The sequence below is a fragment of the Carettochelys insculpta genome, chromosome 1 (assembly GCF_033958435.1).
Source record: "Carettochelys insculpta isolate YL-2023 chromosome 1, ASM3395843v1, whole genome shotgun sequence".
Taxonomy (NCBI): domain Eukaryota; kingdom Metazoa; phylum Chordata; order Testudines; family Carettochelyidae; genus Carettochelys; species Carettochelys insculpta.
In genome coordinates this window covers 141,812,773-141,830,898 of record NC_134137.1, presented here as the reverse complement: position 1 = coordinate 141,830,898, position 18,126 = coordinate 141,812,773, and the positions used below count along the sequence as shown (strand labels likewise).

The window sequence follows — 18,126 nt, the reverse complement described above, 5'->3', positions numbered from 1 at the left end:
TTTTTGCCAAACAGCAAGGTTGTGACATTTGCGACTTGAATGTTCACGAATTCAATTATTCACAAGCGGCTGTTGCATCCCAGGGGCTCTGGGCAGGGAGCACCTGCAGCTGCCACTTCCCCTGGGCTCCGGGCAGGGAGCACCCACAGATGTTGCTTCCCCAGGGAACAGGGAGCCCCTACTGTATACGTTGCTGTTTCTTTTTTTTTGGTCTGAGAACAATTTTTTGAAGAAAATTTTCTTAGATGGTCTGCATAAAAGTATTATTGTTTGGTGTTCTGTTGTCTCAAAACATTTCAAGAAACACTGACATGGGAGTTTTCCACTGTAGAGCACTCTACTTGGATGTTAATCAACATAATTAAACTTGACTGATTAAAAAATACTATGGAAATGGCTACTTACGTACTTTGAAATTTAAGTAATGTTTTCAGCTGAGTTTTTTTTTTTTTTTAAATAAAAATGCTACCTATAAAAACCTGCACGTAAGGGGGAATTAGATGACTCAGGCGGCTTATTGTAATGGAATTGAGATGTGGAATCTTTCATCACAAACTTGCCTCTTAAACACAGCCCCAGTCAATAGTCACTAAAAGTCATTACTGTTTCATGACATGTGAAATGACTTTGGGCCTTAGCCCATATTAGGGTGGAAGGCATCCACCCTTCAGAAGGCACCATTTACATATCTAATCTTTGTTGACAATCTTACCAGCAATGCCAAAGACTAAAAAGACCTGGACTCTCAACAGATCTAGAGTTTTAACTACCTTCTCAGCCCTAGAACAGTCTTACAAACATTAAAGCAGAAGCAGACGTCCAGAACAGTGTGAGGAAGGTCTTTACTCTTGAAACGGCTGCCATCCTTGTGGACTGTTAGAAAATTGCATTTCCTAGAGATGCTAATCAAAGAACTGGTACGGTAGGTGGCATATCTAGACTGCCAGATCAGTTCATTTGGCCCACCACAGCCCAGCTCAGGGCAGACAATCAAGAAGCACTAGGGATAGGAAGGAACAAGGTGTTGCAGAAGAAGTGCCTCTCAACATCCGGATGTGTGTAACATAGGATACTGTAGTGATAGACAACGGGCCAAAGCAGCCGGAAGCCACACTGGGCAGATGCCATCCCTGAAGGGTGAGTTCACAGATGACTCATTTTTCAACCCCTCTCCTCCCAGTGCAAGACTGGCTAACCCTTCTTCACATCCCCTGTTGACAGGAGTCCCGCTTCTTGGGCCAACAAAGGATTTTAGTGGTTTTGCTGGCTCGGGGTTACCTTCTCGGTCGCCCACAACTCTATTAGAATACCAGGGTTGTGACACACATGAATGAAAAGCCAAGAAATGCAAAGTTAACTCTATAGCTACGTCTAGACTGCTGAAAACTGTCGGCAAAAGACACACAAATTGCATAATGCACTGCACATCTTTTGCCAACAACTCTGTCAGGAGAGGCTTTTCTGACATTTGGCCTGTCCACATGGGGCCAAGTGTCGGAACCCCCTTTCTGTCGAGACATCCCATCTTCCTCATGGACTGAGGTGTACAGGGATGTCAACAGAATGCTCCTGACTGACAGATCTCTTCTGAAAGACCTGCAGCCTGGATGTGTGCTCTGTTGACAAAACCTCTGTAGACATAGCCCAGGGCTCGGCAACCTATGGGTTTTCACGGAGTCATTTGCAACTCCAGCTGTTGTCACCCACTGACTCCTCTGTGGCTCCCTGCCCTGCTGCCAGTGAAACAGTGAAACTAAATTTAATTTGTTTAACAGGTGGCAGGAGAGGTCTAGCCATTAAACCTATTAAATTTAATTCCACTGTTTCAATGGTGACAGGGCAGGGAGCTGCCTGTGCTGCAGGTGGGTAAAGTGGTAAGCCCATAGGAGAGCTGGTGGAAAGGGATGGCTGAGCCTACCCCTGCTGGAGCTGCACAGCCCCACTGAGAAGTAGGAAGAGGAGGTGGGGGAGGCAGGGGACATGGAGGAGCAGTGATAGCTTCCTAGCCAGGTGGAAGAGGCTTTCTTTAAACAGCTAACAAAATCATCCAGGGCCCAGAATTTGGTGATGGGGGATTTCAACTATCCAGGTATATGTTGGGAAACTAGTACAGCAGGGGACAGACTGTCCAATAAATTCTTGGGTTGCATTACAGACAACTTTTTATTCCAAAAAGTTGAAAAAGCTACCGGGGGGGAAGCTGTTCTAGATTTAATTTTAACAAAGAGGGAGGAAATTATTGAGAATCTGAAAGTGGAAGGATGCTTGGGTGAAAGTGATCATGAAATCACAGAGTTCACAATTCTAAGGAAGGGTAGAAGGGAAAACAGTACAATAGAGATAATGGATTTCAGGAAGGCAGATTTTGGTAAACTCACACAGCTGGTAGGTAAGGTCCCATGGGAAGCTAAAATGAGGGGAAAAACGGCTGAAGAGAGTTGGCAGTTTTTCAAAGGGACATTATTAAGGGCCCAAAAGCAAGCTATCCCGCTGCACAGGAAAGATAGAAAACATGGCAAAAGACTGCCTTGGCTTAACCAGGAGATCTTGCATGATCTCAAAATAAAAAAGGAATCGTATAAGAAATGGAAACTAGGACAAATTACAAAGGACAAATATAGGTAAACAACACGAGCGTGCAGGAGCAAGATTAGAAAGGCTAAGGCACAAAATGAGCTCAAACTAGCTACAAACATAAAGGGAAACAAGAAGGTTTTTTACAAATACATTGGTAACAAGAGGAAGACTAAGGAGAAGGTAGGGCCATTGGTCAGTGAGGAGGGAGGAACAGTAAACAGGGAATTTGGAAATGGCAGAGATGTTTAATAATTTCTTTGTTTCGGTCTTCACTGAGAAATCGGAAGGAATGCCTGACATAGAGAATGCTAGTGAAAAAGGGGTAGGCTTAGAAGTTGAAATAGGAAAAGAACAAATTAAAATTTACTTAGAGAAATTAGATGTCTGCAAATCACCAGGGCCTGATTAAATGCATCCTAGAATCCTCAAGGAGCTCATAGAAGAGGCATCTGAGCCTTTAGCAATCATTTTTGGAAAATCGTGGGAGACGGGAGAGATTCCAGAAGACTGGAAAAGGGCAAATATAGTACCCATTTATAAAAAGGGGAACAAGAATAACCCGGGAAACTACAGGCCAGTCAGCTTAACTTCTGTGCCAGGAAAGATAATGGAGCAGGTAATTAAAGAAATCATCTGCAAGCATTTGGAAGGTGGTAAGGTGCTAGGGAACAGCCAGCATGGCTTTGTTAAAAACAGATCATGTCAAACCAATCTAATAGCTTTCTTTGATAGAATAACAAGTCTTGTGGATAAGGGAGAAGCGGTGGATGTGGTATACCTAGACTTCAGTAAAGCATTTGACACAGTCTCACATAATATACTTATCAATAAACTACGCAAATACAACTTAGATGGGGCTACTATAAGGTGGGTGAACAACTGGCTGGATAACCGTACCCAGAGAGTAGTTATTAATGGTTTTCAATCCGGCTGGAAAAGTATAACTAGTGGGGTTCCGCAGGGGTCTGTTTTGGGACCGGTTCTGTTCAATATCTTCATTAACGATTTAGATATTGACATAGAAAGTACACTTATTAAGTTTGCAGATGATACCAAGCTGGGAGGGGTTGCAACTTCTTTGGAGGATAGGGTCATAATTCAAAAGGATCTGGATAAACTGGAGAAATGGGCTGAGGTAAACAGGATGAAGTTTAATAAGGACAAATGCAAAGTGCTCCATTTAGGAAGGAATAATCAGTGTCACACATACAGAATGGGAAAGGACTGCCTAGGAATGAGTACAGCAGAAAGGGATCTAGGGGTTATAGTGGACCACAAGCTAAATATGAGTCAACAGTGTGATGATGTTGCGAAAAAGGCAAAAACATGATTCTAGGATGTATTAACAGGTGTGTCGTGAACAAGACACGAGAAGTCATTCTCCCGCTCTACTCTGCGCTCGTTAGGCCTCAGCTGGAGTACTGTGTCCAGTTCTGGGCACTGCAGTTCAGGAAGGATGTGGAGAAATTGGAGAGGGTCCAGAGGAGAGCAATGAGAATGATCAAAGGTCCAGAGAACATGACCTATGAAGAAAGGCTGAAAGAATTGGGCTTGTTTAGTTTGGAAGAGAGAAGATTGAGGGGGGACATGATAGCAGTTTTCAGGTATTTAAAAGGGTGTCATAAGGCAGAGGGAGGGAATTTGTTCTTCCTTGCCTCTGAGGATAGAACGAGAGGCAATGAACTTAAATTGCTGCAGGGGAGGTTCAGGTTGGACATTAGGAAAAAGTTCCTAACTGTCAGGGTGATCAAACACTGGAACGAATTGCCAAGGGAGGTGGTAGAATCTCCATCACTGGAGCTATTTAAGAAGAGGTTAGATAGATGGCTTTCTGGGATGGTCTAGAAAGTGCTTGATCCTGCCATGAGGGCAGGGGGCTGGACTCGATGGCCTCTCGAGGTCCCTTCCAGTCCTACTCTTCTATGATCCTATGTGGAGCTGACCAAACGATACCGCCTCCTGCAGACTGAGTGCAAGAGCCAGTACAAAGGGCACCTGCAGTTCAAGCTGTATGAGATCTTGGGCAAGAAGGGCAAGCACCTGCCCTGCACACAGCTGGAGGAGCTTGTTGGCTGAGGCAGGTTAATTCTGGGGGTGCGGGGGGCAGGCTTAGGTCTCAGATGGGTTAAACCTGTGGATGGAGCTGGGGGAGGGGTTGGGGCCATGAGTGGTTAAGCCTGGGGATAGGGAGAGGCAGGTTTGTAGGATGGGAGGTAAAGCTTGGGGATAGGGAGAAGATTTGGGGGCTGAGGTGGGAAAAAGCCTGGAGTTGGGGAGGTGGGTTTGAGGTCAAGGCAATAAGTAGAGGAGGGTTGATGCGAACATTGCTCCTTCTTGCTTAAGAGCCTATCCCCAGGCACAATATTCTCCTTGTCCTCATTTGCTCTTCAATCCCAGGGGTGAAAGTAGCTTAAAATTTCTAACTGGTACAAATCATTGTGTGTGCACTGTTTTTAAAACGAGGTGACAAAAAGTACAGTTTGATGTTATTTATCAAGGACTGTCTCATATTTACATGCGTTGTGGCTCAAAGTATTGATTTTGTAACTGAATTTGAAAAAAAAACAAAAAAACAATGGCTCTTCTCGCTACTTTTGCTGCAGAACCCTGACATAACCTCTTATCTCACCTATTTCATCCTCTTATGGTTTGCCACTTTTAAGTTGCTTGAGTCTGCTTTGTTTGTGCTGTGATCTTGATTAACTGCCTGAATTTTAAAATCCAGGCTATGATTATGTGCTGTCTTTCACTTTGTGCTATCATTCTGACTCAACAGCACCTTACATCCACAAGTACACGTGACTTAGGAAGATACAAAGCAATGAAAAAATAATCCACCTCCTCACCCCACACTCAGCATATAGCTCTTCCGTGAACTCTGCTACAAGGAATCAATTGAGAGCAACAAATTACGAGTGCTTCATTCATTTTTCCTAAAGTATAAGTGAATATTGTTTTTGTTTCTCATATTATTCTCTATTTTTATTTCTTTTTAATATAACCCAGGGTTTCCTACTTTACTGCTAAAGAATGGCTGATTTAAAATTCTTTCACATGCTGGAACTAATAGAATGGGATTGTAAATAAATGCTGATTGCATATCAATCCTGCTCAGTAAAATATGGCTGAGAGAGTCACAGTAATAGTAGCTCATATATCATGACTAAAGAAAGGGCCTGTTTTAATAGATTTAGTTGAACGTTGTAATTTCCCAGCAGAATTAGAAAAAAAAAAGTTATTACTAGAAACAAGATAGCAAGCTGCAAAAATATTTACTAGGAATGCAGTTTCAGTGCAGAGTAGTTTAAAATTAAAAATAAAATCATGACCTTTGATGGCATTTTCATTAGACACAGTCTCTGCAGTTTAAAAATATTACTGTTTATTAACTTAATTTTGAAGTTTCTTTGGCCAAAAGAGTTTCTCTTAATAAAGTGTGGATGCACTACATATGCTGTTTTTGATCAGTTCCTTAGAATTATAGCACTGTGGAGCTGGAAGGGATGTCCACATGTCATCCAGTCCAGTTTCCTACACTGAGACAGGATCAAGTATAACTAGACCAGGAGTGTATAAAATGGGGGAATGCACCTTCTTGGGGGGCACAGAATTTCATAAAGGGGGTACACTGCCATTGGCCTCTGCCCCTGCCTCGTTTGAGGCCTCTGCTGCCTCCCCCCAAACCGATGCAGCCTCCACCCCCCCCGCCATCACCAAAGGAGCATGGAACATTGCTTTTGTGAAACCACCACTCACTTCTGGGGCTGTTTGGGTCTCTCTCAGAGCAGGGCTGACTTTCCCTTTGGTGCTGTGTGTCAGCGTCTTTCCTAGCAGCAGCAAGGTAGGTGTCAGTGCTGGCCTTTGGAGCAAGATCAAAACAGTGTAAGTAAGGCTTTGGTTTACGTGTTCATTATCCTTGTACTGTTGCAGTTTATATTGCTGACTTACATAGACTGACAGGAGCCAGAGCTCTTGACCTAGTGTTGACTGATTTCCGTTACTGCTAATGTATAGTTAACATAAGAGGAGAAGAGGATACAGTGAGCGAGGGAACCTACTCCCAAAAATATGCTTGTATACAAACAAAAAAAGACAACATTTTCTAGGCCAGTCATTTCTGCATGTTAATTTGTGCATTGTGTGTGTGTGGATAATATACAGGTCATGTGTACGCTGAACATGCTTTTCTCTGTTCATTTTAGTTTGCTTTATTTCAAAGCACACTCTTGTTTACTTTTTAAAATTGAAATAAATATCAGCATTGCCTAACTTCCATGTTAACAAAGCAGTGAGCAAAATCCCTTGTACGCTTATAAAAATGCTTAATTCACATAATTTAGGAATTCCAAATCCTAGGAATAGGAAGGAGGCCAAATACCACCTGTTCATAACCATGTGGCATCAACATATATGTGCTGGGGAAGAAAAAAACAGCTTGGTCATCCAAACCACTATTTTATTTGTTTCAAAATATGGTGCGGAGTTAAAATTGCTGCCTGTCACTTGCCTTTTACATGGTTCTCTGGAGCGTTCAAAAGAAACCATAGACAATCAGCAGATTGTTAAATGTGCATCAGTAACAATGGTTTTCTTTTGTTTTGCCCTGGATATGGATAAGTGGCTTTCAATAGCTGGTGAAAATTCTAAAGTTTCTACATATTCATCAAGTGATGATCTGCACCCCAAAATGCCAAAGTTACATGAAAGTGTTGAAAATTTCAAAACAACAGAATATACAAAGGTGAAAACAGAATCCTCCAGTAGCAAAATAAGAAGAGTATCTTAAACATGGATTTTCATGGACAATGGTGAATAATGAGCAACAACCACACTGTTTGCTCTGTTCCACTATCTTACCCAATGACAGTATGAAAACAACAAAACTTACACCACTTCATCGCCATGCACCCTGAACACAAAATAAAGACATTGCCTTTTTAAAACAACATCAAGAATAGCAGAAGACAAGTGCAAATGTCATGGATAAATATGTAACAGTATCGTCAAGGGCTCAGAGGACATCTTTTGAAGTGTCTCATCTGATTACAAAGACAATGAAGCCATGTAACATTGGGGAAAAACACTAGTACTTCCAGCTGCAATTAAGATGAGTGAAATTGGACATGGTGGGAAATATGCTGAAGCCTTAAAAAAACCACATTTTTGTCTTGTTCTGCAAATCACTTGAAGGGGACACTATGGGAAAGATATTTTCAATACTGTGGATGAATTTTTTAAAGCCAGTGATTGTTTCTGGTGTAACCGTGTCATTGAAATTACAAATGGTACCGCTGCAATGATGGGACATAAGGGTTTCAGGGCCAAAGTTCTAAATATTGTGCCTCATGAAATTTACACAGTGCATGATTCATCATGGAACTCTTGCTGCAAAGAACCTTGAGACCAAAATACAGTTCTGAATGATGCAATACGAATAGTGAATTGTATTAAAGCTTGACCCTTACAGAGAAAATTATTTTCCATTTTCTGTAATGAAATGGGCTTGTAATTTGATAACCTCCATTTGCATACAGAAGTTAGATAGTTATCACAGGGAGTGTTTCTTTGCTGCATCTATGAGCTTAAGGATGAACTCCAACTTTTCCTTTTGGATCAGTCAAATTTTGGCTAAACAAAAATCTGCAGCGAAAGATGGCTTTTAATATTCTGGTGCCTCAGCTACATATTTGAAAAAAATAAATGACCTGAATTCACCACTAAAAGGAAAAAGTGGTATTTTTTTTTTTTAAATGGGTGACAATATTTCAGAGTTTGGGGAAAAAAACCCAAAAACAAAACAAAAAAACCCCACCTCACTGTGGAAACGTTATGGCTATGCTTCCACTGACCAGAACTGATGGCAACAGTATGTAAATGGATGGTCTCAAAAATGCAAATGGATGCTCATTTGCATATTCACTCACTAGCAGAGGCTGCTGCAGGCAAAAAAAAAGCATTGTAAACCTGGGTCTGCTGCAGAAACTCACTTTTCCCACCCCGCCCCCCTGGTTTGTCTGCAGACTCCTAAGGATTTCTGAGATGCCCATTTGCATATTGCTGCCAGCAGTTTGGGTCAATGTAACTATAGCCCCTGGCTATGTCTACACTACAATGATCTGTCGACAGAAGGTTTTTTCAGATGGGTATGAACCAGGCAGGATCGCACCCCTTAGTCATTCTGAGTGCCATAAATACTGATTGTCTCAAGGAGGTAGCCATCTTAGTCTGTAGTTTCATAAACAACAAGAAGTTCTGTGACACATTGCTAATCTCTAAGGTACCACAGGACGGCTTGTTATTTGTTAAAATTTTGATAGCTCTGTACGTCTTAAAGTAGCTTGATTATCAGCGGGTAGAAGTTCAGCACTTTCAGAGTCATTTTAAGATGTCTCAAGCTGGACACCCAAAATAATTAAACACTTTTGAAAATCTTGTCCCTTGACTCTCCTACATGCCCCTTAACCAGATTCTGCCCAGCCATTTAACATCCCATTTGCTCAGCATGCACCAAGAAAATGCCAATATTGCTCAATAGAGCAGTAATGTCCAAGACAGTAAAGCCATGCCCATTGTTTGTCAACATCAAAGATTAATAACGGTATCTTGCTTATATTTTCCTGTGATCCACCAAGGGTTTTTCCAAATTTGAATTCTATTACACCCACACATCTCAATTTCTAAATGTGAACTGACTGTAGGTAGCACCACCTATTTCTACAATAGCTTATCAGAAGTGAGTGGTATGAGGATTTGGGGGGTGAGGGGCACCAACCATGTGCATCTGCCTCACCACACCCCACCTCCTCCATCTCCCTATTTATATACCACCCCCCTCATTCATTCTCCCCTGCCTTCTATCCCCCCATTCATTCACCCTCCCTTGCTCTTGGGCCGTACCACTCCAGGGGAGGAGTGGGACTGCTCCTGTACTCCTCGTAAGCAGCATGGCATTGATGCTGAGTGCATGGGGGAAAGCACAAAGCTGGAGGGTGCACGTAGCCCTGCATCACCTATGACAAATACCCACACTGTTAAGGAGATTCCCAAACAGAAATTTCACATGCAAAATGGTTTCTCTCCTTCCCCGTTTCTCAAGGAGCGTCATAACTGCACCTTACTGACAACCGCTCCTTAGGGATGTTGTGAGCAAGGGGAGAGTCTGTTCTTCATTTTATTTGGAAATTCACAGGAGACTTTTTATAATCCCAGAGACACACAATGTAAGGATCACAATTTACTGGTGTTAGGCTTCCGACACAATATAGCTGGTACAGTAAACGCTCCATTTTATGGACCCTGATTTAGTGAACTGGGGAATGGCTGGCCAGTTACAAAACCAGTTTCTCCTCTGGATGTTCACACCTCCACATTAGCTACTGATAATGGGCCACATCCTCCCTGACTGAACTGACCTGGTTTTTCCTCTCGATGTTCACAACTCCACATTCACTGCTGATAATGGACCACATACTCTGCGACCGAACTGACCTTGTCAACTCTGGCCCTCCTCTTGGCTGAGACTCCCTCTTTTTCATAAGCCCATATATTTAAACCCTCCTCTGAAACACCCACTGCCCCCACTCATGCATCTGATGAAATGGGTCTTTTCCCATGAAAGCTTATGTTCCACAATATCTGTTAGTCTATGAGGTGCCACAGGACTTCTTGTTGTTTTTGAAGATTCAGACTAACTCAGCTACCTCTCCGATAGATAATTAATATAAATATTAAGATATTTTGGCCTACATTGAAACAAATTTAAAATATTGACTAGTCAGAGAATAAATCTCCAACATAACAGAGACAGCCGTGCTAGTCTTTACACTATCAAAACAAAAATGCAGTCCAGTAGCACATTAAAGACTAACAAAATAATTTATTAGGTGGTGAGCTTTTGTGGGACAGACTCACTTCTTCAGACCATAGCCAGACCAGAACAGACTCAATATTTAAGGCACAGAGAACCAAAAATTGTTATCAAGGTAGACAAATCAGAAAGAGTGTAATCAAGGTGGGCAAATCCAAGGTATGTCATATGAAATGGCATTAAAATTGTATACTGTTATATACAGTTTGTACTTAGTACTTAGGAAATTGATTGTAATCATAGACATTGAGTATCAATTAAACATGCTTCAAACATAAACATTTTTAAAAGTATTTCATCCACTTGCCTTTGTGTCAACTCCCCTGTTAAAATTAAGAGAATAAACTTTATTTCTTTAATAGATGGTGTGATGAGTTCAATCACTGAGGTGCTCTTGGGGCAGTCACCTGTTGTCCTGCTCATGCCACTAAGCCTACCTACTTGCTCCCTGGGGCACTCCACCACCCCTCATGGTAGGCCAGAAGCTCTGGTCTCCCTGGCTGTGTCTACACGTGCCCCAAACTTCGAAATGGCCATGCAAATGGCCATTTCGAAGTTTACTAATGAAGCGCTGAAATGCATATTCAGCGCTTCATTAGCATGCGGGCGGCAGCGGCGCTTCGAAATTGACGAGGCTTGCCGCCGCGCGGCGCGTCCAGACGGGGCTCCTTTTCGAAAGGACGCCACCTTCTTCCAAGTCCCCTTATTCCCATGAGCTCATGGGAATAAGGAGACTTCGAAGTAGGCGGGGCCCTTTTGAAAAGGAGCCTCGTCTGGACGCGCCGCGCAGTGGCAAGGCTCATCAATTTCGAAGCGCCGCTGCCGCCCACATGCTAATGAGGTGCTGAATATGCATTTCAGTGCTTCATTAGTAAACTTCGAAACGACCATTTGCATGGCCATTTCGAAGTTTGGGGCACGTGTAGACACAGCCCCTCAGTCAAGGCACAGGGCTGGGACAAAAGGTCCCAGTCAGAGCAACACAGATGCTGAAACACTGCAGCAGGACGGGGTTCGAATAGTTTTCCTTGATTAAAGATTTTCACTCTAGAGGGACACAACTAGGAAGCTTCCTTCTAACTTTGAGTACTTTATGACAGTGAAGTCCTTCTTTTTCCTCTCAGTTACTGGGTTCCCTCAAAAATCAGAGCAATTTTCATTCAGCTTCATGCTTCTGCTTTTGACAGAAGCTCTTAATCTCTGGACACCATCAATCACAACTGCAGTGCAGTTGTTCTCACTTTCTCATTATCCATCAACAAAGGTTTTCCGTGACATTTCTTCAGACTGAGCAGCTCATGGATGACCAAATTTAAAACTAGAAGCAATACATTTTTCCAGTACTCAGCTGAGGGTGGTGTATCCAGTTTCAGGTGAAGTGCTCTAATGTGATTTTCTATCCTTTCCATTTGACTGAGCCTAGCTATCTTTAGATTTCCTTTTAATTTAAAGATTTTGAGTTATAGTCACAAAGAAAGTTAGGCATGTGAGAGAGAAGGGAGACAACTTTTAGCTCAGTGGCTAAGACACTCAAATCCTTCCTCTGCCTAAACAGAGAGGACTATGAATTGGGACATGCCACCTCTCACGTAAGTACCCTAGCTACTGGACTAGAATATATTCTGAGGGGAGAGCAAAGAGTGCTCCCTCAGGTTTTTCCATTTGAAGTTGTTCCATTGTGCACAAACAGTGAAGGAGTCATTGGATCAGAGAGGGAGCAGTAAGCATGAGAATGACTGTATAGCATGGTAGGTAAACTCACCTAGGAGAAGGGAAACCTACTGTCCAGTTCCCTTGCTTCATTTTTCTTAAATTATTTACCCACAGTGAAACATATTCAAAAGAAGAGGCTGAGGGAACCTCATCTGAGAATTTTCCATAGGCCAGCAGGTCAAGCCTGACAGGCATTGGACCACACTGCAGATTCCTTCTCCCCATGAAGCAAAGTGGGGACTTGAACCACGAGTCTTACACATCCCAGGTTAGTACACTAATCACTGGTTTAAAAATTATGAGGAAGGCCCATCTCTTCCTCCCCACATTCCTGTCTGTTTTGCATAAGGACATTATCTACAGAGAAGCTCAGAGCATGCTTACCAGATGGGTCCATGCTGATAAGTTAGATGGAGGAAACCTATATTTCCCTGATTTTGCATCATATTGGGTCTTAGGAATCCTTTTGACTGGCATGGGACTGCTGTGTGCATGAACACCAAAAGCAAAGGCACTTAGGGAAATTTTACAGCAAAAATTTAATTTAGAAGCCTACAGTGTTTGGCAGACCCAGAGCCTTATTATGGGAGTTAGGTGCTGAAAGTGGCAGTTAGGTTCCTAAGTCCTTCTGTGAATCAACCCTTTATAATTAAGTTCAAATATGAATCAGACTGATGGAACAGATCTTCAGATGGGATAAACTGCTAGAATGCCAATATTTGAGGATCTAACTCTGCGTGTGTAACTTTTCTGCTCTTAATCCCTTTATGACATATTGTAAAGGAAATGGAAAAAAAAAAGAAAAGAAAGAAAAGTTCAACAGAATCTGAAGAGCAACAGCTGTTGCTTACTATATTTTGTCTGAAATTAGCTCTGACGACTATAGACTACATATGATTCAAAACATCTAGAAGAATAGTGCCATATCCTGGCTCTCTTTCGGCATACCTTATAGGCTGTGGGCTTGTGTGGCCATTCAGAGATTCAAAGGCCACTCAGCTGATTATCAGAGTGCCTGCAGCTTGTTTGTTTTTTTCCTTTTTCCCCTGGTGACATACATTTGTACATGTCTTGGTGCACATAAAAATTTATTCAGCACATGGATGGAAAATCATAGAGAGAACATTTCTCTCTGGTATATCCCAAACTGTTTTAACTATATCTTTTTGATGTGGTCACTTGCTGCTTGGTGTGTTTAAGTATTTCCTGAAAGTCCAGTGGTACCTTCAGATATAAGTAGTGACATTCATTCTATAAAACAGCTCTACAATACTAGCACTTCAGAAACACACGTGTTGAATAGACTTGTTGTTTCTCTCGCCAACTAGCTGGCTGTACTCAGTGGCAGCAACTGTAAACTGCCTCCACAAGTGAACAAAGTTAAATGAAGGTGACAAATGGCTACAGCACATAGTGAATGAGATTGGCCAAGCCTATACCCCTGTGTATGAAGACCCCAAACTGGAAGCAAGGGTAGAGGAAAAGACATGATGTCACAGACATGTTAATGGTTTGGAAGGCATTACATGTTCAAACATATGGGAGTCTAAAGCTAAGATTGTTGTAAAATGACCAACTTAGTCATAGTGGTCATCATGACACTAGGAGGGGTGGTGACAGTTAAGGGAATAAGGAAGGTTCAGTACAAGTCTTCCTCACTTAAAATAATCTTCATGCAGAGAGCAGTTTTTGAGGGCCAGTTGCTTACAAGCAGGATACTCATCCGGTTTAAAATTATTCACAACTTCCACATATTTACCTGTGTATTTAAACATTGCCCGATGCATATTACACCTCCCTTTATGTGTCATGTTGAACAATCTCTGCAGCCCATTCATCCCTTGCTATCTGTAGTCAGAATACCTTGACGCTAATATGAAGAGAAATATGGATGAAGTTGAACTCTACATGCTCTCAAATCAAAACACATTGTTTGAAAGTGTATTATTAGGCATGTGTCTAATATTGAGATGAAAGTCTGTTTATAATAATTTGGCAAATACTACTTGTTTGAAGAAAGTAATTTTGTACTTGGCTTTACTAAAACCAGAATTGGCTTGGGGTAGGTGGGGAGGAGGCACGCAAGATAATCATTATCTTTTAGTATTGTTATTCTTTCGCCTGATTGTTTCAAGCATGAACTTCGAGTTGTTTTCACAGGTGATTACCTCCAGAAATGGAGTGTCATTCCAATATCACCAGAAGTAAAGCAGGCTCCCTGAATCATTTGATGACTTGCAGCTTAGTGTGAGATCAGTGGGTCTGTGCCTTAAGGGGTGACTAATTTGCCTTTGGCTGTGTTATGCTCAGAGAAGTATATCCCACTTGACTGATTTTACCAATAAGGAGAATTACTCCTTATATATTGTGCTTACAAGAAATAGCAACAACAGTATACATTAAGAATTTGCAGTTATTTTATCTTTTGTTCTCCTCATGACAGCTCTATGAAATCTCCTTAACACAGATTTCCACAGCTTTCCTTACAGCATACAGAAGTTACACTAAATTCATGACACCAAGAGAGACACACAGTATCAATTGAATCTGAGCATCTAAATAATCAGTATTAATACAGATTAATTCTTTAGTCTTCTCTCCTGTGACAGGGAGTACCTGTCCCACACTGGTACTGAGAGGGCTGACATCACACTTTGCGAAGTGGAGGCCATGCCACTACAGACCTGCTGGACATGCTCCAAACACAAGATTAGCTATTAAAAGAACCAGCTCATTCAGGGCTGACTGACAAGAGGGGAAGGACCTTGGGCAGAGACTCCAGGTGTGGTGCCCTCACAGTCTTTTCCCGCAGAAACCAGAGACTCAGAGCCAGAGAGATGGCTGTGGCTGACAGAGCTGCAGGGAAGCACTAGCACTGAGGAGCCCAAGAAATACGAGGGACTACAGCAGCAGTTCCCAACCTTTTGGGCTTGTCTACACTTGCCCCCAACTTTGAAAGGGGCATGTTAAATCAGGGCCATGGGAGATTACTAATGAAGTGCTGTGGTGATTATGCAGCACTTCATTAGGCTAATTCTCCCCCTGCAGCAACTTCGAAGCATCAAACATCTAAGTGCCGGCATGCAGAGTGAAGGGACTTCAAAGTAGCATGGGCACTTTGAAGTGCCTGCGCTACAGAAATGCCGGCACTTAGACATTTGATGCTTTGAAGTTGCCACGGGGGAGAATTAGCCTAATGAAGTGCTGCATATTCACCACAGCACTTCATTAGTAATCTCCCGTTGCCCGGATTAACATGCCCCCTTCAAAGTTGGGGGCAAGTGTAGACCCAGCCGTTCACTGGTGTAGACCCCCAATCAACCCCCCAAACCATTTGCAGGATTATCAATCAATCCCCAAACCAAAGTCAGTTCTTGATGCTAGGTACACTTCACAAAATGAAAAAGGAAACCACAACACACACTTTTAGACAGCAATTAATAACATTATTTAAAACTAATAATTGATTGTAACTTTGCAATTTATTTAAAAACTTCTTATTTTTTATGATCACTTTTATTTATTTTTTCATAGACCCCCCCCGCAATACCCTCGCAGACCACGCCCCTACCATGGGTCTGCAAACTCCAGGTTGGGAACCGCTGGCCTACAGCGTGGGGAAGTGGGGTAGGAAGTGACCCAGGGAGGGTGCTGGAGTGGTACCTTCCACCCAAGTGAAGTAAGGGTGTTCTGGTACAAATCCCTAATGACCCAGCAGTGGACCACTCTGTCACTGTCAGGCCATTGATTGAGGCCCAGTGAAGATGGGCAGGCTCAGTCCTCCCTACCTGAGGTGTCATCCTTCTGGTGGCAGCCCCATCCTATGCTCCAGGTACTGGCCACTGGGGCACAGGGTCCTGCTTCTAGAGACTACTATATAGACTCTGCCCATTGGGCCATACTGTCCTGCATCTGAGGGCTGTTCTATAGACTCTGCCCATTGGGCCATGCTATTTTGCATTAGGGGCCATGATACTGCCTCTGGCCATTAGGCCACACCATCCTATAGGCAAAGGCTGCTGTGATTGACTCTAGCCCTTGAGCCGTGCTGCACTGCATGTAAGGATGCAACCAGGGGGAAGTAATTACTCTGTCCCACCCCAAGCAATGACAGGGCACAACTAGCCTATTACATTTTCCCTTACCAGAGCACAGTGTCATCATCACACATTTCTAATAACGATTAAAAGAAACATCTCTGAAAAATGTTAAGCTCATTTAACATAAATGTGCGACATACCTACGCTCCAATCCATTTCCTCTACAGCATCCCCATATAATCCATGTTTGCTCTTTCCTTTGAAATCCTTTGATGCATAGAGAGCAGTGTGGACATGAAGATATGACATGAAAAGAAGAAATGGTGCATCAGTGTTCCTGAAATAAATAAAAATAAAAATGACAAAAAACCCTCCAAAAGTAAATCACTTGAACACTCCTAGGGGGTGGGCTGCAGGGACCCCAGAGCCGGGGTGCTGGGATTGCCGTGGAGCTGGTGTGAGAAATTGGAGTCAAAAATACATAGGTATCATTCTGAACCAAAGATAATAGCATCACAAAAATTATGCCCGATATAAAAAAAAAAAAAAAAAAAAAAAAAAAAGAGATGTAGAAAAGCATAGTTTTTCTGGTAACAGAGCTCCCTCCATTCATTTCAAGATGTTTCTTCATAGGATTACTCTCTAATTTAAAAAATAAAACCCCACAACAGAGCTTCAGTTTTGCTCTTCATGGAATCTGACAAAATATATATCTCTTAATCCAGAAGGCTGTGAAGGGAAAGCTCAGATAAGTATGGATTTTCGCATTAAAATCCCAGTGTGGGAAACATTACTCAAAGTACTAACAATGACTAGTTGAATTTGTTATGATTTTCCACACATTGTCAGTTTCAACTGAACCATAACAGGAACTAGGGTATAGTGTGTTTAGACTGACACCTTGCAACATACAGGTCAGACCATTTTTTTGTTCTATTTGGTACATTTCGCTATACCATAGTGTTTGTACTTATTGAACTTCTGATGGTTAAAAAACAAAAATCACCCCTCTCACTAAACCAAACCAAACGTGTTAATGTTCTGAGCCAAAAACCCATATTGGGGCATCAAGTAACAAAAACAATTAAACAAACCTTTACAGTTTGGATTAAGAAGATTCTCCTTTTCAGCCCTAAAAAGCTGAAATCCTGTCTAAAGTCCATTAATGAAAGGAATTGCCATAATATCCATATTTGTTCTAAAGAAAAAATCCTAAACTATTCCACTGTACTTATGCATCTGTCCATTTTGCTCCCTTATTGTTGGCTCTGGCTGCTTCCATGAGAGCTCTGTGGTAATAACTCTCTCTCCCTTCTGCTGGCTGAGGATTCATAGATTCCAAGGCCAGAACAGACCAGCATGATCATTTTATCTAGCCTCCTGCATATAATAGGCAATAGATCTTGCCCAAAATATTTCCTAGAGCATAGCTTTTAGAAAAAACAAAACAAGACATCTTAATGCTCTGAGCACACACTGACTTGAGCTCATCAAAAGTTTTCCATCAAAATTGTTATGCCACCGAATTAGAAAGAATCATAGAATCATATGACTGGAGGAGACCTGAGGAGGTCATTGAGTCCAATCCCCTGCCAAAAATAGGACCATTCCCAATCAAGTCATCCTAGTCGGGGCTTTGCCAAGCTGCAACTTAAAAGACAGTTAGAGCAGGAGATGCTACCTCCTCCCTAGATAACCCATTCCAAAGCTTCACCACTGTCCTAGGCTACGTCAACTCTACGGGGATCTTTCGAAAGAAGCCCTTCAACAAGTTCTCTTCCGAAAGAGCTTCTTTTGAAAGAGTGCATCCACACACAAAAAAGCAGTTGAAGAGTGATCTGTTCTTTGGATAGAGAGCATCCACAAAGTTCCCCCTCTTTTGAAAGAATGGGCCAGGGACTGAAAAAAATCAGATGCCATGAGGACTGC

General features: G+C 42.2%; 1 protein-coding gene across 2 annotated transcripts in view; it reads right to left on the bottom strand.

Moving 5' to 3' along the window:
• The window catches only part of STS (steroid sulfatase), a 195,619-nt gene that overhangs the window by 111,600 nt on the left and 65,893 nt on the right, over positions 1-18,126 (bottom strand). For both annotated transcript variants that reach the window (XM_074992559.1, XM_074992568.1), the window contains exon 6: positions 16,398-16,534. In XM_074992559.1, coding sequence (XP_074848660.1) covers positions 16,398-16,534 — 137 coding nt within the window. The remainder of the gene's footprint in view (positions 1-16,397; positions 16,535-18,126) is intronic.